The sequence below is a fragment of the Pogona vitticeps genome, chromosome 3 (genome assembly GCF_051106095.1).
Source record: "Pogona vitticeps strain Pit_001003342236 chromosome 3, PviZW2.1, whole genome shotgun sequence".
In the NCBI taxonomy this organism is placed as follows: domain Eukaryota; kingdom Metazoa; phylum Chordata; class Lepidosauria; order Squamata; family Agamidae; genus Pogona; species Pogona vitticeps.
Window position 1 is genome coordinate 47,164,902 of NC_135785.1, and position 26,595 is coordinate 47,191,496.

The 26,595-nt window shown below is 39.7% G+C and overlaps 1 protein-coding gene across 1 annotated transcript in view; it reads right to left on the reverse strand.

Annotated features, from left to right (window-relative positions):
- The window catches only part of TSPEAR (thrombospondin type laminin G domain and EAR repeats), a 50,218-nt gene extending 23,884 nt beyond the window's left edge, over positions 1-26,334 (reverse strand). The window contains exons 1-5 of the mRNA XM_020787354.3: positions 25,651-26,334; positions 13,655-13,875; positions 12,139-12,377; positions 10,946-11,036; positions 2,405-2,561 (exon numbers count right to left, since the gene is read on the reverse strand). Coding sequence (XP_020643013.1) covers positions 2,405-2,561; positions 10,946-11,036; positions 12,139-12,377; positions 13,655-13,875; positions 25,651-25,744 — 802 coding nt within the window. The 5' untranslated portion in view covers positions 25,745-26,334. The remainder of the gene's footprint in view (positions 1-2,404; positions 2,562-10,945; positions 11,037-12,138; positions 12,378-13,654; positions 13,876-25,650) is intronic.
- Positions 26,335-26,595: the final 261 nt, after the last annotated feature.

The following is a 26,595-nucleotide window of genomic DNA, read 5'->3' on the forward strand; positions in this document are numbered from 1 at the left end:
GACACACACATACACACACGTTACAACACTGTCTTCAAATGCAGAATGCCATATATATATATAATACATTTTGGATTTTTAAAATTTGTTTGTTTGTTCGTTTGTTCACTTTGTAACTCATCACAGCACTACTCTGGGTGAGTTACAACTCATAAAATAGAAAACAAAAAAAGAAACAGAAATATTAAAATATTAAAAATAACAAATTATTTTGAACAAACATGGAAAAATAGTGGATGGAGAAAACAAATTTGTTTTCTCTTTCTCAGTTTGAATGCTCTTCTATCCATTGGGCTACATCTGGGTTACAGTAGACCAACTGAAACTCATGAGGCAAATACTGTAGTCCAGTATGGTTTTTCTCCTGCTTAGTTTGCAAATTGACAGGTATGATATTCTCAGGAAAAAGATTCTTAAATTTAGTATAGTTATCTTGGCTACCAGAGTCATACTAATCTACTATATCTGTACAAATCTTCTACTTGGCTTAAGATTAAATGGGTAATAAATTGTGTGATACATAAGTGTATTCAGGTGGTTCCGGTAATAGTAACTGCATTCTTGTTTTCTTAATCAAAGTGGAAGGCTCTTTTTTTTACTGAGGTGGTAGAAACATTGATGTGAGAGAAGGCAATGCTACCTCATTTTAAATGTGGTATAATGAATTTTGCTTAACATCTCAGGTCATTGAGCACACATCACTCCATAATTTCTAAACCATTGACAATCATATTAACTTAACTCTGTACAATAACCTGAAGGGTGATTTGAATGGGATATTTAATTTCTTAGAATCATGTTTGTTGCAGAATTCACATGGACCTACAAGTTAGATATTCCAGGACATTGGCCAGAATCCTATTGGTTAGTTATGTTGCTGTAAGTGCCATGGTTAAAACTGCAGTGGTGAAATGCCACTAGTTAATGAGTTGCTGCTTGTTTCCTCCCAGCAGGCACCAACTCTGTGATTACTGTATAACAAAGGATAATAGTGGCAACCCGTTAATTAGTGGCAATTTACCACTGCAGTTACCACCAACATTAAATGACCAATAGGATTTGATACATCTTCTCTTATATGAAGATTATCTTCACATAGGAAAATGAAATCTGGAGTACAAACCTGTGGGATTAACCTTCTGTTTTTCTGGTGAAGATGATTAGCAGGCCCTCCCCAAATAACAAGACTAAGCACAAACCATCACAAGACTGGTTAAGTACTCTGAGGCAACAAGAAATTAAACAGAAGCGTTCTTAACAATAAGCACAAAATTCTTTTTTCCCCCTTTCAGTTTGTGGCTTTGATTCTGATTACCACATTTTCTTTGTCACCACACACCTTTGTGCATGTACACTCACACAAAACATACCTAATCTCACCATCAACTCTGTCTACATTTCAGTTTTTTTGTCATAAAATAAACAATGACATGGTCTTCCTAGAAACTTATATTGTGGGACTCCTGGTTCCTTGCAAATTACCCTACAGAGTTTCCCCAGAGTTCCATTTTGTGCTGTTTAACATCTACATCAGGAATTCCCAGTGGTGGATTTTGTTATGTGAATGTCTACTCCCAGAAGTCCCAGCCAATGGCAAACAGTTATATTTCTCCTTTTCAAATCCTGATGAAACTGTGAGCCAAAAGAAAAATGGGCAGCTTCACTATTAAAGGTGGAGCTAGCTTAGGCAGTAAAATATGTGTGATTTTCCAATGAAATTTTTCACAGCACTGGAAACTGCAAATTAGCATGCTTTTGTTTTATAATTAGCATCAAGAGGAAACAAAGAACTCTGTTTGCCTGCTGATTTCACAAACAAAATAAGTTTGATATGTCTCTGGAGGTATTGGTGTGCTCTCATGTGCAATTATAAAGCTGCCTGTGCATTTCTTTTAGCCCTCTGGATTTGCCAACAAGTAACTGGCAAGCAAACAGATGCTTCAGTCCAGGTAGCATGCCATTGGTGAGAGGAGATACAAAGGACAACAAGCAGGGACAGGAAACATACCATTTTCCAGCTGTTGATTGGACTGCAAGTCCCCTCAACCAGCATAGCCAATTGTGAGCAATGATGGGACTTGTAGTCCAGCAACATGTAGAGGACTGAAGGTTCCCTATTCCTGACCTAGAACTTGTCTGCATGGACTGAACTTTTCTTATAAAGACACACTGTCTTGAAATAGAACTTGGAAAAAGTATTTTTGAATTACATCTTCCAGTATGCCTTGAACAGCACAGCTATTGGCAGTTGTGCTCCAAAAAAGGAACTTTTTGAAACTCTGGAACTGCCTTGATTATAGGTGCACTATCAACTCTTTGGGAATGAAGACAGCATTGTTCTCTCCTCAACTTTATTCTAACCCAGGCTGATGAACCGATCCAAAAATTGTTTCCTTTTACTGACCATAAGGGTATTTCAGCAGCCCATTGCCCTCTGGTTTCACAGGGAGCTCCTGCAGAATTTGCGGGATGGAAAGTACTGCTAGATTAAGGTTTTTGCCAGTGCACATCCGTGAGGTAGCATCAGATCCTGGTAATATGACTAGCTGCCTTAACAGGCCCTGAAAAGAGAGGAAGAAAAACATGAGCATCAGGATCATTATAGTTAGGAACAATAGTCAGCTGGGTGGGTTTGCTCAGCATTGCATTTAGATAAAAATAAAAGATGATAGGACTCATGACTACCTGCAAACTACCCTCCCCCCGACTTTGAAACCAAGGCTTCTGACAGTGCAACTGTACTAGGAAAAATGTGGGAAATGATACAGATTTGCGGTGGGCTTTTTTGCATTTCTTCCATTGATCACATGATTAAAAAAAAACCACTGTTCCCACACACATTCAGGGAGCAGAGAGTCAATAAAACTTTTCTAATTTTTAAAACAGCTTTGTTGTTGTTTAGTCATTAAGTCATGTCAGACCCTTTGTGACCCCATGGACCAGAGCACACCGGGACCTCCAGTCTTCCACTGCTTCCCGGAGTTTGGTCAAATTCATGTTGGTAGCTTCAAGGACACTGTCCATCCATCTCGTCCTCTGTTATCCCCTTCTCCTCTTGCCATCACACTTTCCCAACATCAGGGTCTTTTTCAGGGAGTCTTCTCTTCTCATGAGATTCCCAAAATATTGAAGCCTCAGCTTCAGCATCTGTCCTTCAAGTGAACACTCAGGGTTGATTTCCTTCAGAATGGATAGGTTTGTTCTCTTTGCAGTCCAGGGGACTCTCAAGAGTCTCCTCCAGTACCACAATTCAAAGGCATCAATTATTTGGCGATCAGCTTTCTTTATGGTCCAGCTCTCACTTCCATACATCGCTACTGGAAAAACCATAGCTTTGACTATGCGGACCTTTGTTGGCAAGGCGATGTCTCTGCTTTTTAAGATGCTGCTGAGGTTTGTCATCGCTTTCCTTCCAAGAAGCAGGCGTCTTTTAATTTAGTGGGTGCTGTCACCACCTGCAGTGATCATGGAGCCGAAGAAAGTAAAATCTGTCACTGCCTCCGTATCTTCCCCTTCTATTTACCAGGAGGTGAGGGAAGCAGTGGCCATGATCTTAATTTTTTTGATGTTGAGCTTCAGAACATTTTTGGCACTCTCCTCCTTCACCCTCATTAAGATGTTCTTTAAGTCCTCCTCACTTTCTGCCATCAGAGTGATATCATCTGGACATCTGAGGTTGTTGATATTTCTTCCGGCAATCTTAATTCCGGCTTGGGATTCATCCAGTCCAGTTTCGCATGATGTATTCTGCATATAAGTTAAATAAGCAGGGAGACAATATTCAGCCTTGTTGTACTCCTTTCCCAATTTTGAACCAATCAGTGGTTCCATATCCAGTTCTAACTGTTGCTTCCTGTCCCATGTATAGGTTTCTCAGGAGATGGATAAGGTGGTCAGCCACTCCAATTTCTTTAAGGACTTGTCATAGTTTGCTGTGGTCCACACAGTCAAAGGCTTTTCCATAGTCAATGAAGTAGAAGTAGATGTTTTTCTGGAACTCACTGGCTTTCTCCATAATCCAGTGCATGTTAGCAATTTGGTCTCGAGTTCCTCTGCCCCTTCGAAATCCAGCTTGTATTTCTGGGAGTTTTCGGTCCATATACTGCTGAAGCCTACCTTGGAGGATTTTGAGCATAACCTTGCTAGCATGTGAAATGAGTGCAATTGTACGGTTGTTGGAGCCTTCTTTGGTACTGCCCTTTTTTGGGATTGGGATGTAGATTGATCTTTTCCAATCCTCTGGCCACTGCTGAGTTTTCCAAGGTGAGTGTAGCACCTTAACAGCGTTATCTTCTAAGATTTTAAATAGTTCAACTGGAATGCCATCACCTCCACTGGCCTTGTTGTTAGCCATGCTTTCTAAGGCCCACTTGACTTCACTCTCCAGGATGTCTGGCTCAAGGTCAGGAACCACACTATCGGAGCTGTCCGGGATATCCAGATCTTTCTGGTATAATTCCTCTGTGTATTCATGCCACCTCTTCTTGATGTCTTCTGCTTCTGTGAGGTCCCTGCCATTTTTGTCCTTTATCATGTCCATCTTTGCACAAAATGTTCCCTTAATATCTCCAATTTTCTTTAACAGTTCCCTGATTTTTCCCTTTCTATTATTTTCCTCTATTTCTTTGCTTTGTTCATTTAAGAAGCCCCTCTTGTCTCTCCTTGCTATTCTTTGGAAGTCAGCATTCAATTTTCTGTAAGTTTCCCTATCTCCCTTGCATTTTGTTTCCCTTCTCTTCTCTGCTATTTCTAAGGCCTCGTTGGACAGCCACTTTGCTTTCTTGCATTTTCTTTTCTTTGGAACGGTTTTTGTTCCTGCCTCCTGTACAATGTTTCGAGCCTCCATCCATAGTTCCTCAGGCACTCTGTCCACCAGATCTAGTTCCTTAAATCTATTCTTCACTTTAAACAGCTAAGGGCAAGCAAAAGCCTCTCTCTTTTTCTCTGGTTTCTTAACAGCTTAGGGATGGCACATGAAGCCTCCTTCTGTTAGAACAAGCCCACGATTCGATTACCAATAAAAGTGTTGTTAAAATGCAACGCTCTTTCCGTTCTCTCTCTCTCTCCTTCTTTTGTTTGAGAGTAGCAAAACTCACAGGGCTGACTATAGCCCCTATCGTGATTTCCAAAAGCATTTAGCTGCTATATACAAAGAAAATAAAAAGACATTATCAACTGGAGACTGCTCCAGAGTTTAAAAGGGTGCTTCTCTGTAACATATTGAAATAATGATTACAGGCAAGACTCTTCTTTTTAAAACATCTTGGTGCCAGTGCTAGGAACACAAGAAAAAAAGCTAATGGGAGGTAGAAACAAGAGGAGGGAAGGCTTGTTTACTGTTTATTGGTAAGTTCCCTTGTAACCACACCTCCTACAGGCCTTTAATAGAGCTACAAAAAGCTACAGTCAAGACTTTCCTCTTCTCTCCCTGTGTCTCCAGTTGATGTTAACAGACTCAGGGAGACCCAAAATCACAGGTGTGATTTCACATCTAGTGAATGTACGTGAATTCTCATTTCCTTCACTGTGTAGTTGCACCCTGGTAAGGTGGATTGAAACTAATCGTGGAACTACTCTTCACATGATCATAGGCACCCAAATCTGATTCCTCCATGTGTTTATAGGCTGAAAATCATCACTAAAAATAGATTCTGAGGGTAAGCAATCAGGATCCAGGTCTCAATCTTCAATAAATGAAGTCCTGTATCTGCACTTCCCTGTATTCTTTGCAAATAAATTCATGATGGCTAAACAAATATGATAGCATATTATTATGATATGAACTATTGTTAATTATTGTTATGCTATTAGTGTACACATAGAGGGCAATATTCAAGAAATACTGAGGAAAGGAAGTAGCAATTTCATTTCTGCTAGCCTGATCTTTTTGACAGAGTGTGGCCAAATTATTATCTTACAGTGCAGATGTGGCTCTAAACCATTTCATGGACCAGAATTTTAGGCCATCAAGAAACAACTGACATTAGATTGAATTTGCAAGAATGTTTTCAAACAACAGGAGTTGACGCCAGGGCTGGCTCAAGACAATTTGCAGGCTGAGGGAAAAACACTTCCACTGTTCAACGTACAGAAATCAGTCAAACTGGCAGTTCAATTTTACTTTAGTTCTAGCTGTACATGGGGACAGAAGGGTTTGGTGCATGGAGAAAACGCTCCTCTTACTCCAGCGCCTCCCTACCACTTCTCTGCCCATAGCATCTGCTGTCTGAGGTACTCTCCTCACACTACCTAACGAGAACAGCCCTAATTTACTTTCATATTAATTCCAGTTGATATACTTTACTTCTGTAATACATGTACTCTTAGTTTGGTGGGAATTAACTAAAACCAGAGAATGTGGTGGGAATTAACTATAACCAGAGAATGTGGAAGCAATAATAATTATTACATGCCATTGAGTCATTTTGAATTTATGACAATCCTTCCCAGGTTTTTCTAGTTACAGAGTACTCTGAAGTGGTTTACTGTTCCCTTTTTATAGGCGCGCTCTGTGTAGCTTGCCCATGGCCACACAGGTTGGCTCTTCTCCTACACAGTGGGGAATCAAACTTCTGACTTCTCAGTACTGTACTTCATAGCTCACTGACCTGTCCAGCTAGGCAGTGTCGAAGCTGCTGAGAACTGAAAAGGCAGGTTCAGATACAAAGAAAATACCCTTATTCCCTTAACCTAAGGAACTTGTTGTATACATAAGGTCTCCATCTAGCCACCCTCACAGACATGCTTAATGAGGACAGAAGAGACAGGTTATTTTGCTAGCTGGTCTCGCTCTTTGGTGCTCCCTACCATGACAAACCAGGCTGTCCCCATCCATGTGGTCCTTCAATCAAAGATCTTTCTTTTGCGGCTTTTAGTATATAACTGCTTGGGTTTTTATATGGTTTGTAAGTGATTTCTCTTCAGTAGTTTCAAGCTGTAATATGCTTAATATGCTCCTTTCCTGGTTTTAAGAGGCTGCTGAAGATGCTTTTGTTTCAAGAGACCTTCAAAAGCAGCCTCTTTTGACTTTTCCTCTCCTGCTCCTCCTCTCCAATGCCTTGCGCCATCAGGGTCCTGCCGATCTTTCAGGCATTTTATTCATTTTTTTGTTTTATGTAAACCACCCAGAATAGTCCTGTGCATTAATGGGATGGCATATAAATAAATAAATAAATAAATAAATAAATAAATAAATAAATAAATAAATAAAGAAAGAAAGAAAGAAAGAAAGAAAGAAAGAAAGAAAGAAAGAAAGAAAGAAAAGGGGTTGAATATTGTAATTTGGTGCATTTTTATCTGCTTCAATAGTTGTTTTCTTATATTCTTTTAAATCACTTTGGGGGAAAGCAGAGTATTAAATGTACAAATAAGATACATCATAGAGGAAAAAACAAGCATCAGAGAAGAGATCTGAGTGGAAGAAAGTGTTTATGGTCTGTATATATGACTGAATGTTATCTACTCCAAATGTATTTACTTGCTTATTTGTTGCATTGCATCCTGTATTTCCTCCAAGCTTAAGACTGAGGTATAGGATTCTCTGACTCTCTTTCCTTATTCCTTATCCCTGTAAATTAAAAGTGACTGGCCCAAGGTCAACCACCACAAAGCTTCATGTCTCAGGGAAAACTTGAGCCTGGATTTCCTATGTCATGTTCCAACACTCTAACCACTGCATGCAATGGCCTTCCAGACTTCCTACTCCATATCCTAAGAGTTTCTGGGTGGGAAGAGGAAGAGAGGGGATATGTGTGTGGAAATTAAAATTATGAAAATCAGGATTACATTCAAGGAAACAGTGTGAAATGGGCGCAAAGGTCTGGAGTGAGGGGTTCCACATCTATGAGGAAAAGGGATCACTGTTCCAACTTGGCTCCATCTGTGCCACACACATCATATGGATGAGCCCATAGAAGGTATGTTCAGAGCAGGGCAAAAAAAAAAAAGAAGTGGTGAGGAGCCTGGAAACCAAGTCTTATGAGGAAAATGTGAAGAAACTGGGTATGTTTTAACCTAAAGAAGAGATTATTGGGAGGCCATATGACAGCTAACTCTAAAAACTTGAAAATCATACATGAGATGGATGAACGAAGAAAGTGGTTTTCTGTTGCTGTGGTCTTCAGGTGAGGAGAATATGGCCATGCAGCTGTTGTTCATCCATTACCATTGCCTGGTTAGAATGGGGAAGGGGATGATACAGAGGTAAATGTCAAGATGGGATTGGGCTCTTGGGCAATCCTGATTTTCTATAAGTGGACCATTTGCAGAATGCTGCTCTGTTAGACCATGTCCCCCCTTCTTCAAAGAAATAATTTGTCCAGCCATGAGGGTGCTTTCATCTTGGTCTTCAGCATACTTGCATAAAAAGAAGCCAGCTCTAGGGGATTCAATAATCAACTCTAGGTTTTTAAAAACTTGTTTAATACTGAATGGATTTCTTGGAACAATTTAAAAAAATCCTTCTTATCATGAACATCCTGAATGATTACTCCAGCTCATAGCCAGAAGCTCCAGTTACTAGTCTGACACACTTTGCTAACATAATTAACACAAATTTCTACATTTTCTGAAGACTGATCAGTTGTAGTCTAAAACAGAACAAGGTGGACATGATGTCTCCTGATCTTCCAAAATAGTGTTCCTATATGTACAGTATGTGGTGTGTCCAGGAGTAAATAGAGTATAGTGGTTATTTTCCCCACAACTCTCATTGACCTAGAAAAACACCATAGAACTTTGGGGTATGTAACCTGATTCCTTCCTGCTGTGGAGTCTCTCTGAAATTAATAGTATCTTAGAAATGATTTCCTAACCCACATCTTCCTATTCTCTCCTCAGAGCCAATTCTAGCACTCCCATAATACACCTTATCTGGCCACCCATCCTGAGCCCACACCCATCACCCTCGGTGCAAATAGTTTAGCTTTTCACTGTATTTAAGTTCGTGATGTATGCTGCAGGCTGTTTTGTCATGAATTCAATTTAATAAATCATCAGTAAATGCAAGATGAAAATTGGTATAAATGACTTCATCTAATGTCTTTTTCTTTTCCTCTTAGCTCTACCTGTTACTGAAATTGCTCTGTCTGAGCAATCCAAACTCAGAGATATGCTAAACGTAGTGGGTTTCAAATAGGCAGAAGCCTCTTGTGCTGGCACCACCTCTTGTGGTGGCTGGTATCAGATCTAAACCAAATCTAAGCCAGAACCAGATCCCTCTTAGCCCAGAGTTACTATCTCTATGCTGGCACAAATTTCCAGCATCTCCAGCCTGGGAGTTATTTGGATTCAGCTCTGCCTCGACGAACGTAATGGCAGCTCAGCCAAACCTCAGCGATTTGAGCTAATTAAGATTGAGTCAGCAAACTTTCCAGTGAAACATGTTTAAAAAGAAAATGAGAGGTTCCTGATGTTTAACGAAAGGTTGTTGCTCTTTAAGTGTCACAAAAAGGCATACTTTGCAAGCTAACACTGAAAGAAGGTGAAGCATTTTGTCATGAGGTGTGTTTTCTTAGGCAAAAAGAACCTGGTGGCATGAAAACAGTTTTACTAGGTGAGAAAACAGAATTATATCTGAATCAGAATTCCCAGTTCTGGAGAGCTTCAGCTCACTGTTTCCAAGTTGCCTAAGAACCAAATAGTGCACATTTTCCAGTATTAAATCAATAATTATCTTACCTATTGTCAGCTTCAAAACGAACTAAGAGAGGGCCATCTTCCACATGCATCCCTTCTTCTATGTTTCCCATTCTTTTGAAGTAATTACCAAACAGAGGGCTTTTGTAGTTCTTCTGGCACCTGACATGCTACAAGCTTCCCCTGAGAAGCTTGCCTGGCACTGACTTTAATATTCTTTAACATCAAGCAAATACTTCACTTCTTAGTCAAGTCTCCCAGTGTGCCAGTTGATTTTAATCTATAACAATTACTTCTAGTTTTTACCACTCAGAATTTTTATTTTTCTGCCATTGTTACTTGATACACTGTTTTTCAATATATGAGTGCCTCCTGCAATGAAGTGCAGGATAAGAAGACATAGCGAGTTTACCAGCTGTGCGAGTTCAGCAGCAGGGCAAGGAAGCCAGGGCCGCAGATACTGCCTGTCACTTCCCTCAAGAGGAGGTTTGGAAAGCTCTAAACAAATACGAGCATGGAGCCAGACAGACAGCAGTGGGTTGAGGGCTATCCTGTGTTTTGCACCAAGTGTCATATGTACGACTATATGCCTCTTGGGCAAAAGTCATGGGTGTATCCTCATTGTAAGGAGCTCCAGGAACTCAGGGAATGGGTTTCCTCCCTTGAGGTCTTGTTTGTGGACCGGAAGAAGCAGAGTCAAAGAGTGAGGGGGCGCAGTAAGACTTCCAGAGAGCTTCAGGCATCGTCTCACCTTTAGACAAGCAGCTCCTCAGCTGCTGGGATTTGAAGTCTCCAGGCTGAAGGATGTCAATCTGGACAAGAGCGAAACCACCCCCTGGGGGGGACCCCTTCTTCAGCTGATGGGCCCGTATCCAGTTGCATTGAGGATACTCGTGGGGATGGGGAAAGGGGGCTTCTGGTAGTGTGTGATTTGATTGTCAGGAACATAGAGCAAGGGGTGTGTGACGGTTGTGAGGACCACATGGTGACTTGCAGCTGTGTATGCATGTGCCCCCAAGCCAGCCACCCAGTACCTATGGCACCATGAGCTTCAGGAAGTTGCTCACCCTTGATTAAACTGGCATAATATAATTTCCACCTTTCCCAGGCTGTCTTGTGAACTCTATTTCTCAGATCTCTAAATAGGAGTTATTTGCACCCCTACCACACCACAGTTCTCAAGAGTGCTTGGAGGAAGCCAGGACAATAAAGTGGTATAAAATTGATAATCCAGCAGAATCTAGTCATTGTTTGCTGAACAGGTAGAATAACCTCCTCAACAAAGTCAAATATCAAAAATGATACTCACTGTAAAGAAACCTTTCCTCCTTCTCCTGCTTCCTACATAAAAGCGAGATCCTCTCACAGTTAAGGATGTGGGGAAAACAGCATCCATAATCCTAAAGTAGATGAAAATGAGAGCATATGTGAATCTGATCGGCTACAGTCATCACCATCATGACTAACAGCACAGACAAAGAAACAGTTAAACAGGGATGTACAAAGTACAGCCTTCCAGATGCTCTTGGACTGCAAATCCCAGCAACCCTAACCTACACTGCCAATGATTTGGAATGCTGGGAGCTGTAGCCTACTTTATGGTTAGATTAATAGCAGAGGTACACATGAACTGTCTGTGGAAGGTTTTCAGCTGAGCTAAGCTTCAGAAACCTACAAATGCTTCAGCAAACTGCTAGGTCTTACTCTGCTGTGGCGCTTCCTTCTTCCCAATCTCTGGAAATGCCTGCAATCTCCTTCCCTGTACTGTATTGGTTACCACAGTAATATTACTTCAACGACAAGATGCTTCTCAATGCAAGTGTTAAAAGAAGACTTCTTAGGGGCAGCCCCCTCAGTGCAGTACTTGCATGTATTTGTCCTTCACAACAAACACTGTTTTTTTAAAAAATGCTTCCTTAAATGTAAATAAATCACCTATTCTCCTTGCCTGCCATGAAAGATGGAGGGGTCCTGTGTGATGTTGCACTTTGACTTCTTTGGTTACTCACTGTCAGAGGTGTAATGACACTCTCAGTCTTGGAATGTGTTCAGGTGAGGGTTTCATCACATCATTGCCCCACCTCTTTCATTATTATTTTTTACAAGAGTTTAGTCAATTTACAATTTTACAATTGTTTTCCACACCTAACCCCCCTTGTTTTTTACCGAGCTTTGTCCATCTTTTTTCCCAACTGGAGCATATCCATTAAAGAGAAAAAGACAAGCTAGCTGCACAGCACATTCGGATTGCTAGTGAGAAGCCCCTCAAAAGCCTGACTAGATTATAAGGCCCTGCCAGGATTCTGTTTGGATGTGGAAGAGGTTGGTGGTTTTACTGCATTTTCTGAGGGAAACCTTTGCTCTTTATGTGAGAGGGACTCTTGCCCATTGACCAAAGCTTTCAGAGTTCCCATTTCTGGAGGGTGCTAGATCCCACACAGCCCCATCCCAGGGATAGTGGTGGTAGTAAAATTACCCCTGAACTGTATGTGCTTCACGTACACATCTGTGGGGATGCTGCAGTCCACAGTGAGTGAGAAGGAGCCTCTGGATACTGCCAGTACCAGAGTGTGCCACTGATTATCTGCCAGAAAAACATCTCGGAAAGTGACCCGGGTCTCCCAGCCATTAGAGAGCTCTCTGCTCCAGAAAAGGAAATGGAGTTTATTCCAGGAATATCGGAGTCCAAGCAGCAGGGAGTCACTGTTTTCCTCCAAAACCGTAAAGATGTACTCATTTCTCTGAAAACATAAATAAGTGCATTAGCTTCAACGGTTCATTTCAACATCCTTGACCACTAGCTTGTGACTTGCTGAGATTATATTAAAAACAGATTAATCCCAAAATGTTTGTGGGGGCAGCAGGGAACAGGATTTATTTTAGAACACTATTTGTGGATGTAATGGGCTCAAGGCTTGGAAATAATACTTTGCAAGTAACAAATGTTAACACTGCCCATTCCATTTTTTTGAAGTAGTGAGGGCATAATGATATTATTCCTGTAAATAACAATCGACTGTTAACTTTCTCCACACAACAAATGATTTTTACTCATTCTTTTAAAAATGTAATAAATGAATAGGAAAGCCTTTAGGGGATTTTTGCCTTTTAAAAATTTATTTTGGCAATTAAAAAAAATCAGAATCAACAGGTTACGCAGAGTCAGGTTCTGTGAGAGGGGTGACCTAGAAAATCATCTGTAATACCACAGGCCATTTTCTAGGCCTTACTGCTTATGGCGTCCCTCTGGGCCAAACATTTGGGAAGAGGGACTGGAAGGCTATGCAGCAGCAGCTCATCAGAATGGCATGGACCTTCCCAGAGCAAGAAAAACATAAATGATGATCTGCTATCTGAACTGCTGCCTCACTTCACTTAATAACAGAGCTGCCCTGCTTAGTGGGCACAGTTTCTGTCCCTGGGTGCATTGCTGTTACATATATCTCAACTGAACTACCTGCCTCACAATGCCTAATGCTAAGGACAGCCTTTTTTCCTTTTTTTCCTTTTTTGTTTTTTGTTTTATTTACTTTTCCTAATTCTTGGTGATTGCAGATGATCAGACTGTTCAGGGATTAAATGCAATTGGTCCCAATATACCCTGTTCACTGAAGCATAGATCACATGGTGAATCGCTCTCTTATGCAGTGCAATCCTATACATTTCTAAACAGCAGTAAGCGCCATTGAATTCAATGTTACTCACCCAGGTGTGTATAGGATTGCAGCCTTTATCTACTTACACCTGTGGGAAGAAAGTTGTCATGTGAAGAGAGGATCAGCATGTGAATGGATTAATAGGTTGCCTTTTTTGCTTTCTGTTTGCCCAGTTGTATCAGTACATGGCTAATATCATTGCAAATTAACTCCAGATATTCATATATATGGATCCCAGTACAGTTCATAATGTGAGACACATAAAAAGTTTCCCAAATCAATGTAAGTACTAAATTCACCAGCAATGGCTTCATCAGTGTGTATGTCCTCCTCCTCCACTATGAAATCCACCACACTCTTACCTTGGATTGCATGTGGAAAGCTTTCATGGTGAACACAATGGAAAATTCCTCTGGGAAGAGATCACAATAAATGAAAATCCGCGATGCTGGGAAACTGAGGAAGCGAGGGCGTAATGCAGAGAAGTGGAAGCCACGAGCACCTTGGATTTGAATCATTCGTATCCCACTCTTTGCCCCATTCATGGGAAGCACTTCAGAGAGAATATCCAAGGGATGCAGATCTATTCCAGAGAAAGTACAAAGCCATGTTATACTCAAGCTACAGTAAGACAGCAGGTTTGTTACTGCAGTGGTCCCCAACCTTGGGCCTCCAGATGTTCTTGGACTTCAACTCCCAGAAATCCTGGCCAGCAGAGGTGGTGGTGAAGGCTTCTGGGAGTTGTAGTCCAAGAACATCTGGAGGCCCAAGGTTGGGGACCACTGTGTTACTGGATCCTGGTGACAAGTCATGTACCTAATCAAGCTAGGCCACTTCCAAATAAATTGAAATACTAGGTTGAACTGAATAGCTTGTACCACATAGCAATTTGGGGGGTGGGGAATCCCAAGGTTGCCTAACTAGAGATATACTTATAGCCACAGAAAGGTTATTGAGTTGAAAGTTGACTAGTTAGAGAGATTTCCACAAAATTTGAAAGAGGGGTTCGTGAAACCATTAAAGAAAAAAAAACATTATTATATTAAAAGATTAGACAGAAAAGATGTCTAGTAGAGAACAAATGAGGTTGAGTTTGGAAGGTGATAGTATATTCATCATGGTTTAATGTGATACAACTGAAACAAAGGACAAGAGATTGGGGAAAATTAATAAATGTGCAAAGATGATAACACTGGAAGAAATAATAGATCAGAAGAGAAAGAGGAAGACGATTTAAAAAAATAAAAGTCATAATAGGCAACATTTATAAACTATTGATAGAGGTAAAAGGCCAACAACATAGTCTAAAAACAATATGGGAAGCTGATTTTGGTAAAGAAATGCGTACCATGGTGTGGAAGAATATACAGAATAAAGGAATTTTAAAGAGTATGTCCATGACGATAAACCAAAATTGTTATACAATAATTTGGAGTCAGTATTTAACACCTGCAAAACTGAATTCTATTGGCTCCAAATATTGTACATTATGTTGGAGATGTGGTCAAGATATTGGTACTTATTTTCATATACTGTATGGTGTAAATATTTCATTTTGAAATGTTGGAAGATGGTATTTAATGAAATCAATGAAATATCATGTATCAGTGTGGAAACATGCCCCAAAATGGTGGTTTTATCTATATTTGAGAATGATCAATGGGGATGGACACAAAAAGAACTAATTACAAACTTAGTGTCAGCAAGACTAATTACAGCAACAACAAAAAAGGGGGGAAGTTAAACATAATTTTCAAATAAGTGAATGGTACAAAGAAGCAGAACTAGAAGTTATTATAACACATGACATTAATTTGTTTCCCTTTGTTCTAACATGTTTTATTGGAGAGTAAATAAATAACATTACTTACTGAAATGATATTTTAAGGATCTTTTGGGGAGAGTCTGGCCATTTTTCTGCTGTTTTTTTAAAAGGATATTTTTAAAAATTATTAAGAATTGTTCATTAATAATGTGTTGTAAGACGTTAACCCAAGCCCTGTACCAATAATGCTAATACTATCATATTAGCTATTTTATGTGATAATTTGTCCCAGACTTTTGTGAAAGGAGAAAGATATCAGGTGACAACAGAAATAATAAATTTCAGATTCCTATTCTGGAATATATTCAAGATTAAATTACCAAAATGGTGCGGTGTAATGAAGACATGTTTTATTATACTAAATAAGCACAGAGAGATATTTCTGAAGAATAATCCCATACGTTCTAAAGAGTAAGAGCACCTCACTCACCCTAATATTTCTAAGGCTAACTTTCTTGGTTGATTGCTGGATTACAAGATGGAGTAATGGTCAAAAGTATGCAGTTTCTTAAAAATTATTTCCAAGAAATATTATACATTTCATTGTGTTTCATTGCCAATATTGGTAGTGGATGCTTCCAATTCATCACTGCTACTGTGGAGCTTGACAGCTGTCATTGGCAAAGTGCTGCACTGAGAGCCAATCCAGTAAACACACACACACACACACACACACACACACACACACACACACACAGAGAGAGAGAGAGAGAGAGAGAGAGAGAGAGAGATTCTGAGATCTCCTTGTTATTTGTCCTTTCTCGCAGTGGTTACAGGATGGGACACAGCTGATCACACAACAGGAAGTCTGCCAGAGCATTGAAAAGACACACAATTTCCTTTCTGTTCTGTGTTTAGGCAATAGACTACTAATCATGAAGACTATGTAATATAAGTTATCATGAAACTAGAGCCGCCATTCCACATCACAAGTACTTATCCGCATAGAATCTCAGCCATCTTCAACATTATCTAATCTTACCCCGCACCACAAATTTAATTTTATTTTTATTTTATTTTATTTTATTATATCTCACAGACAGACATACAAAACATACAAAATCAAATATGCAGGGAGGTGTTTTCCATACAATCATATCCAATATATAGTCCTGACTACATAAACCATATTGCCCTACTAACATCTTTAAACCATATTATACAATATTCTCCACTCTGTATATATATGTATATATACGCATATATATTTCAAATCAAATCAAATCAAATCAATCAGGTATTAAATTCAGTAGAAGCCTTTCTAATTTAAAGTGATTAACATAATACATTATCTGAAATTTAATCTTAAACACGTAGAGTATATTGCAATATACATATATTTATCTTTCACTCAGCGATTTCTATTACAGTATTGTATTTAACATGAAAAATTTCTAGTTTAAGACTTATATTACCTATATAGATAAAAGTCCAAAGTTACTAACAGTATATCTTAATATAATTATTCAAGAAAAAATAAATTGGTAGTTTCTTTAGATAAAGCATTTTAAAGGACCTTTCCTTTTAGCCAATTAAATGAGAGTCTAGTCATAGTGTACACTAGTTGCACTAGTCAGTAATACAACATAATATTATACCTCTTGCACAGGTACAGAGTGGCATTATGGCAATCATTTCACATCTATAGGACAAAGATCAATATTAACCTCTTTAATTTCATCAATATTCACACCTTCCAGCACCGATTGTACAGATGGTGCTTTCAATACAAGAAGTCTCTGTTCAGTTTCTGATGGACAAGATTAAGAATTTATCAGATAGCAAACAGGGAGGGAAGACAGGGAGGAAGGCTTGAGGCTGCTCACCATTCAGCCACTAGAGAAAAGATGGACAGGGAACACAGCAAAGTGTGCTGCTTATATACTACCCCATAACACGGAAAGCACTCTCTGAGCAGTTGCCACTGCAGCGAGCTGAGTACTCAGTTTACCAACCCCGAAAGCATGGAAGACTGAGCCAGCCTTGAGCCGGCCACCTGAATCTGCTGAATCTGAATGCAAGTCATGAGCACACCTTTTACAGTACCTGCAGTACTGCAATTGAAGCACTGCATCCTGAGGACTCCTAGGCCATCTGATCACCGTCTTCTCCACTAAGGTGATGCATTGCTATTCAAAATGTAAATCACAGCTTTCTCTGTTTGGTTGTTGATCATTTAAAGGTAAACATAGGCTTAATCTGCCAGCATTTTTGTTGAAGAATGTATCTCTAAGAATACACTTGAAAAAGAGAAAGCAGGAGAAAATATATTTTCCTTTTAAAACCTAGACTGACCCTAAATTGTGTGTAATTCTAAGAACTTAGATCATCTTCTCTCATTTGTAAATTGATTATCTAAGTGATTCTGTGCCAGCTCCTACATTTTTAATCTCTTTGAGATGCTTGCAATTGATTAGTCATAACTGCCTTAATGTTCTCCTCATTTTCTCCATAATTTCCTTTTATCCTACAGCAACTGGGTCATTCAGTTATTCATTCATTTGCTTTATACACCACCCATCTAGCGAGATCACTACTCTGGGTGATGTACAATTAAAATATAGAGGAACATAAATTACAAAATTGCTGTAAAACTTTAAACTATCCTACAAATCTTGTACATATCTTGTCAAAGCTGCTTCATGTTCTTAGTGGAATGACTGCTGTGGAAGGAACAGCCAGAAGCATTTTAGGTGCATCTGCTACCTGAGAGTTATTGACAGTTTCCTCTCAGATGGAAGAGCAACTCTTTTTCAAGTGGTTGTAAAAAGAAAGCCAAAATGGGCCATCTCAGGGCATGTCTGCACTGGCAGAATAGCTCACTATTTGGATCACTTTCAATGCCGTTTGTTTAATGGTGTCTACAAGAGTTTTGACCCATCATTTTTTTTAGAGCTGTCCCACTTTTGTTTGGCACAGCTACAGTTTTTTGGGCACGATTCAGAGCAGTCCTGAGCAGCCTGTTCTGTAGTGGATGCCTAGTTCACTCCAAAATAGAGCTGTGGGCAATGTTATCGGAGGAGACAATCCTGTGATGTTTTTGATAGGCTGCAACATTGAAAGGGGTGATGGAGACCCACCCCCTATTTTCTTCTATGCTACCATTTTAAATTTTGCATGTTTGTATTTGTGTGCAAGTGCACACACACACACACACACACACAATTTCCTATTGGTATAAAAGATTATAACTGAGGCACCTGCCAGGTTTCCTGGGAGGGATATGTCATGGCTCCGAAGCACATTGGGGTAGGATCAGAGTTTGGAATTGTCAGTACATGCAGTCCATTCAATCTTGCCAGATATCCATCAATATGTTTGTTCTCTGGCTGGTAAGAAGCAGGTGGAGGCAGTTTTCCAAAGACATCATTCCTTTGATCAACTCTCATACTTGAGGCATTTTGTTAATTATTTTAAACTGAAGCACAGGAACCTATGAGTAATCTACAGCGCTTGGAAGTGGCTAATCATAGGTAACACAGTCAAGTGTAACTAGTTGCTTTTGGGGTAATGTGGATGTAACTAAGCTATATTTCGAACGTGATTGAAGTCTTTGGCTGTGGAGCCAGAGGTTGAGAGTTTGATTCCCCATTGTGACTCCTTGACAGGAGCTGGACTCAATGATCCATAGGGTCCCTTCTAGCTCTGCAGTTCTAAGATTTTAAGTAATGGAACAAGTACTTATACAATGTAAGTGTAAGTACTTGTTACACTTTTGTTTTTTGTTAAAGAGTAGTATTTTCTAATTACTTACTTACTTACTTACTTACTTACTTACTTACTTACTTACTTACTTACTTATTTATTTATTTATTTGATTTATATCCCGCTCATCTGGTAAATCTGTATCACTCTGAGCGGCTAACAGGAACATGTATACAATTATAATAAAATTAATTAAAAATATCAATTAACAGAAAATGACAAAAATCATAAATAATCGTAAATAATAAATAGATAAGGAAGAGAAAAATAAATTAAGTTAGATTAGGTGCTGGCAGTTGCTTTTTAAGAGCATTTGAGGAATATTTTACAGGTATTTTGACTTAATGTTTTCACATTTTGTCCAATTCTCTTTCCAGTGCTAAGTAGTAAGGGAAATATCCCTTTGTTTTCTCTTTTGTATTTTTGCCAAGCATTTTCATGGTGGAATATCAGACTTGGCCACTAGGGAATTTCTTTGTACAGTAGGCGTCCCTTATTTGCAGGATATCCATTTCATGACCTACTGCAAATGCCTGAAACCACAGATAGTAGTGAACACTATGTACAACATACAAGGAGGTGGGGTAAAGGCCATAAGGCTTGTCCCATTACATATAGAGTTGCAGTAAGCTGAAGAGAACCGAAACTGTGGATCTTGTGGATAAAGAGGTCCTACCTTATTTTTCTGCAAAACTGTTGCTAATTTCAGTGCAGTGTATTAATAACACACAACACAATGGATTACTTTTGTAATCATAAGAATGATAACCTGGCTGCCACCAATTGATGAATAACATATCAAAATATCTTTTTAAAAAACAGTCCATGCTCTGCTGAAGTGTAAGGGAAGTGTGTAGGTCATACCTTCTGAATATCTGGCATGCCACAACTTAAGAATTTCTGCCTCAAAATAAAGTCTTTCTTGGAAGATTTCCTAGATTATAATCCTTTGTGTGAAATGCATATGCAGTTGTTTGTCATTTCTTAATGGTGATCTAAATGTAACTTTTCGAGGAAGGCATTCTCTTGAGAAAAATACTGAAGTTATTTTTCCAAAAATAATATCACTAGTTTTTTATTGCTGAAGTCTTCCACATTTTCTGCATCCATTTCCCCCTATAATTGCTTTGTGGAATTCGCCTGCCTTTGTGCCACAGGCAATTGTTGGAAAACGCCAGGGCCATGGTTAGAGATAACAGTTTATACCACATATGAGACCACCATAGAAAGTGTATATTTACAGATTAAAGTTTATAGGACAGTACACTGTATGAGGTTTCTGTTCATGCAACTAACTTTGTCCAAGCTGCTGTGATATATGGTAATGTGTCTGTTTTGTAACAAACCCCTTGCCAAATGTTACAGCTGCCGTGTAATGTTTGCTGCGTGCCCAACAATCTCCAATGGGATATGAGCCATAGTGCCTGTTTGTACTGTTCTTACAAGCCCTTACCTATATGATTCCCTTCCTTTTAAAGGTATTTTTACCCTATAATGAATTATGTCACCTTATCTATAGTTCATTTGCTTTATTTGAAAATCTTATGCACTCATACATGCTGTTCCTGAAAAATCTACATTATTGCCTTCCGGCTTCAAGAACAGAAGCAATCTGCAAAACAATTTGCTTCTCTATTCCAGAGGCAACCCCTATGCATTGATGGGAATCTGTGAATCTTTTATTTAAGAGAATCTTACCTCTTGGAGTGTCAAAGTATATGTTGCAGATAACATGTCATTAGAAGAAATTATTGTTTAACCGCTGAAGGTTCGTGACTTTCACGGGCAGGAGCTTTTCTCACCTCAAGTACTTTGCACAAGAGATTCACTCTTGCTGTGAGACTACATTTTTAAAAGGTGGGGAAGGGTGAAATAAGCATTATCTTTACCTAAGTCTTTAAATTTATTATTGTTTTGGTGATTTAAGAAAAGACCTGGAAAACAGATTGAGGTAAAACTGAGACCATGAATTCCTAAAGATCGTGCAGCATTATTTAACAACAAATGTTATCAGCTCATCCCAAAATTAAGCACCACAGAATATGTACAGTACAGGCAAATATAATAATAATAATTACATGGCATCAAGTTGATTCTGACTTACAGTGGTCCTTTTCAGGTTATTCTAAGTAGAGAGTACTCAAAAGTGATTTATCATTCCCTTCTTCTGGGTTCATGCTGGGACTATGCAGCTTGCCCAAGGCTACACAGTCTGGCTCTTCTCCCAGGAGGTACAGTGAGGAATCATAACCAAATATCTAACTCACTGAATGATCTAGTCAGCTGCAGGCAAATACAGAGTGGATCAAAACTCAAGTAAAATGCAAAAGATAAAGAGCGTTTTCAAGGGAGGGTTTTATCTTACCACCACCTGCCTCATTTACTGAATTACCGTATGCAACGGCTTCCCATGATGCTAACCTCCATACACAGTCCTCATGAATTTTTCTACCACTCCTCTCACCTTCTTTTTAGGGGAAATCCTTGAAGGGTAGCAAGAAAAAACAGTTGCATCGTACTTTTTGACTGCAAGTACCCTATACAACTTGGAAATATTCAAAATAGGTTGGGCATTTCTTGGACTATTCTATGACTTTTCATTTGAGTATCCTGCAGTTTGCCCTAAGACAGGGTTTCCAAGCCTGGAGATCATGACCCCCAAGGGAGTCTCAGAGTATTGGGGGGGGGGGAGGTCACAGGTTGTCTTATATGTGTTGTATGTGTGCAGACATTTTATGTGCTGAGTTATAATGACCCCCATAGGGTTTTCAAGGTGAGATTAAAGGAGTGGTTTTACCAGTTCCACCTCTCCAGTGAGTTTCCATAGCTGAGTGGGGATTCAAACCGTGTTCACCAGAGTCTTTGTCCATCACTCTATCCACTACACCACACTGGGAATCCCAGTGATACATGTGTTGTAGCCCTTTTAAAAGAATTTCTTTCTTGATCTTTCAGAGCCAGGTATTAAAGTAAGTGTGTGTGAATGAGAAACAGGCCCTTTGGGGAGAAAGAAGCTTCTACTTTCTAAGAAGGGATGACTTTACCCCATTAAAAATGACTTTTTATGCAAGCATAATGGGGTGATTGCAGGTTGCTTGGCTATTATAAAAGGGAGTCACGACTTTAAAAACAGTTGGGGACCATTGCCCTAAGACAATCCAAAAAACCAAGGTGCTGCCACTTGCAGTATTCACACATACTAAAAGAGATACAGGACTTGAGATTCTGATCAAGCATGTCCAGATGTAATTATAGATACAACCACTGTGCATATATTATTATATTGTTGTTGTGTTCCATCAAGTCAGAACTGTCTTATAGTGACTCTAATGGAATTTTCAAGGTAAATGAGGTATTTAAGGAGTGGTTTTAACAGTTCCACCCTGCAGTGCAATTCTGTTGTAGAGCCAAAGAACTGAACCCAGGTCTCCTGAGTCCTAATCCATTGCTCTATCCACTATGCCACATTGGGTACACTGTTATACTTGTTGAACATATGAGATTAAATTCTTGTAGTTGGAACTGTACTTTGTTCTTTATAGTCAATCCTGGCACCATCATCACACAAGGCAATGCCGTTTGCACAGATTTGCCATTGTACAAGCTGTGTTTCTAGGAAGAAAACCCACCCGCCACTTACACAATGGCAGTGCTTGCTCATCTGGTGCAATCCTGCATAATTATAATGTAGAGCTTAGTGTGTGAAAGGAAACGCTTGCTCTACTTGCTTAACTTGTGGCACTTCACCACTGACAGTTACGCTAGTGTCATGCTGATAGACACACATAACAATATTCCACCTATAGTTGCATATGAAGAGGCTTAGCTTTGAGCATATGCTTTGGGACTCTGTCATCATCACAGTTTCTCTCACTATAGCATATGTTTTCCATATGGGCACAGCGTGCAAAAAGTGCACAATGATCATCTGTAATGACCTGCATGTGGGCAAAACATGAATGCCTGGATGGAATACCTTCTATGCATTATTTTTTTTTAATGTGTGAAGCTTACTAGAAATACAAGATAATTTCTGAGATTCCTAAAGAAGAATGAATCTCCCCAAACTGGCACCAAATAGCACAGGGGAGAAAAAAGATGAACTTTAAGTCAGTGCTAAGAGAGAATTTGTTGATGCAGTTTGTTTCAACAAAAGTATTTTTTGAGGAAAGCGGTTATGAGATCTTCTGCACCCCAAAAGGTATTTTAAAGTATTTTGGATTTGGCTAACATAAGCTATTATCCCATTGGTTAAACACAGAGTCAATGGACAACCAGGTAAACATTCCCATCCTGTATGTATCCCAGTAAATGCCAGACGTTGCACTTATTGTGAGGTTGGTCTTGAAAGTGGTCACATGATAGGAAGTCAGTCGGAGTGGGGAGGGGACATGTATGTGGTTGCCTGTTCACTCCACATTCAGGCAACGGAATATTGACCAAAGAATATTCCTCCATTAATTGGGATGGATCCAGCAAAAAAAAAAACTCAAAAGAAAACATACACAAGACTTCCCCTCACAAACCTCCACCCCAGAGCACTCAAAAGTTAACTGATCTCACAAAAATCAATAGAGCTCAAGGAAAATGTTTCTCCGTAGTCTCAGTTACCTACTTCTATAGTCACAGATCTTAAAACATGGCTACTTGAAGAAAAGTAATTTGGTGCAGTATCAAAGAGTATTTCCTGAATGCAGATAAAAATCTCCATCATACTGCATGTCACTATAGCTATTATGGCTGCAATCCTAAATATGAATACAAGAGGAAAAGTTGTATTGAACACAGCAGGACTTAATTTCACATAAACAATTATCAAATGGGCATGGGGGTAGGATTTGCTTGAATCAGGTGAATTTTTTAAAATAGATTAAAGATAGAGAGAACATGTTTTCTTAGGAGACTTGTGACCCTAATTTAGGTCTGTCCACAAGGAGGCATTGGAGCAGAATCAAACTGCAGATATGTTGCCATGTTGGACTTCAGCTTCTAGAACTTGTTAGCCAGCCAAGCTGGCCAATTGACTACCGGTGTTGTAATCCAAACCAGACAGAACTGAAAGAATATTGGGTTGATTGAGAGGTAACGCTAGGTAATAGTGATTATGCTTTGCTGAAGAAGCTATCAAAAAGTTTAAAAGTGATGTGTCTCTTGTACATACCATCCACAGACAAAGACTGCCAACACTTTCCTTGGACCACTAAAATAATGAAGTTGGCAACCCTTTGTCTAACAAGACAGAGAGGGACCTTTTGATCTTCAGAGGTGAAATCTGAAGCCTGCCACCGCCAAACTGACACTGCAGCCCCCATTTGGGAACTTGCTTCAAACAGAGGAACCTGGCCAGCACTTCTAGCTAATGGCTTTTTGGACATTCATGTTTCTTTTGCACCAACCTAAGCTCTAAGGTTGTTGTAGGAATCAAGTTAGCTTCTGTCAGAGATATTTTCATTAACCAGAAAGGGTATTATTCCATCCCCTGCCTTGTCTTCAAACTATCCCACTGAAGTTGTAACAAGTTGTGAAAGCACTTGTAGAAGAATAATACAATAGCTTGGGCAATTGAAATCTAAATATTTGCTTTGATGCATTAAAGGCAATGACTTTTAAAAGCCTTCAGCAAATGATAGAGGTTTTGGACTACCAATAGGAGACCAATAGCCCATCCATTAAAAAAGACAAGAGGCACCATTTTTTTCTTTGGCAGTGGATTATATCCCATATAAGGGTTCTGTGCAAGTTACAGGGAGGCAGAGATGGAAGAGGTCTATCTCTTCTAGCTCCCTGAAACCTAAAGCAGCATAGCCACTGTCACGTTGCCTCTGAGATTCTGGAAGCTGCAGCATAAAAAAGCAGTACACATTTCCCTTTTCTACATGATAGAATTCTACACAGAAAAGCCTGAAGTGACAGGCATATTTCATTTATATTTGAATTCCATGTGGTCGCTTAGATATTCCCAGCATAGTGTAAGAGAAACTACTCTACTTCCACATTCTTTCCGCTCTGAGCAGCCCAGTTACACAACACCGAACAAGGCTCCATAGCAGCAGCATCTATGGCATTTTATTTTCCTTCAAAATCAGGAGCTGAGGATCAGGCCAAGCACTGCTCAAAACATGGAGATGTCTCTCCTTCTTTCAAATCCATGTCATGTTACTGCAAGGAAATCAAATAAGTGTTTAGAGTTTCTAGATAACCTGTGCCTCATTTTGGAAAGTGTCCTCTGGGGATTTGTACAGATGCAGCCCAGCATCATATGGAAAAGAAATGCATCAGGTTTTCATTTCCCTACAAAAATAAACTAAAATCCATTTTTTGCCTTCTGAGATTGTCCATGGGATGAAACAAATTTTTGAGGTTGTTACGATCTGTTTCGGTATAGACGGAATGCACACATAGCCATGCATACATTTGGAAAACATGCAGGACCAAAAAAACATGTGTTTTTAAAATATGCACAAAACCACTTTAGGCAATGGGGAAAATATGGACAAAAGTGCTTCTAGTAGGGAAAATGTGTGCAACATGTCGGGGAATATATATATTCCGAATATATTTCGGGGAATATATATATATATTTCCAAATGAAAATTAATGCATAAGTGTGTGTGTGTGTGTGTGTGTGTGTGTGTGTGTGTGTGTGTGTACACACACACACACACACACACACACACACACACACACACACAAGTATACATTAATTTTCATTTGGAGAGAGAAAGTGTCACAAGCCCACTCAGAACTGGGCCAGGATAGGCTAGACTCTAAGAAATACCCATGAAAAGGAAACGGAAAGATGTTCACATACCTAAGCCCAGTTCTTACCTGTGCAATGTTCCCATGACTTTCCTCCTCTGGCCAGGGACTGGTTGATCCCCAAGTGCAGAAGCACAGCCCAAACCAGGAGCAGAGCAGACATCAGGAAACTTGATCACCAGGTCTCTGCAGAGGAACCCTCCTGGTCATCATCTAACCTTCTCATTCTAAACCTCTCCACAAGGATTGGTCTGGAGGTTTGGCATAAACAGGTCAGTGTGGGATGCACAGCTGGTAAGCCAGTCCTCCATAGCTGCTGTTACTCCATTCTGGAAGTAATGAGTGTCAAAGCTGGTGATCTCTGTTCTCTTTGCTGTCGATCCCTTGAAATATGGCTTCTCTTGTCACTGAAAACCACCGGTCCTAGCTTAGCCTGTTTTTACTAAGCCACTAGTGAGGGGCATTTCTCACAAATAGAGAAGCATAAACGTCATCAACAGAGAGGAAACCCTAGCAGTAGGTTGATGCCTAGTTGCTGAAATAAGGCCCCATCCTGAAGAAACAGATACCTCCCAGGAGCGACAAAGTATGTCACAGCAGGAGGCTGTGTTTGCAGACATTTAAATGGAAACTACTGAGGGGGGGGAGGAGTTCTACTGCCTTGGGGAGCTTTTTCATCCTTTGCCCAGCCCTCGTGAGGCTGAGTTTAAATAATGTTTGAAGCAAAGGAATTTCCCTCTCCAACACAGCCTGTGCTCAGAGGGGATGGGAGGGGAAAAAACAGGAGGAGGAGCTCCATGCTGTGTGCACCTGAGTTCATCATCTACTGTGGTAATGCTGCAAGCCTGGATTAAGATTTAACCATGTGTGTGAGAGTATGCTTTGTCTTCCCAACTGTATAATTATCTCTCTCCCCCTCTTTAAGACTCCTATTTTGCAGAAAGGCATTTAAGAATCCACCACTTCACAGCAGTAATATTATTGTGAATTAGGGAAATTGCTGCCTAGCTAAAT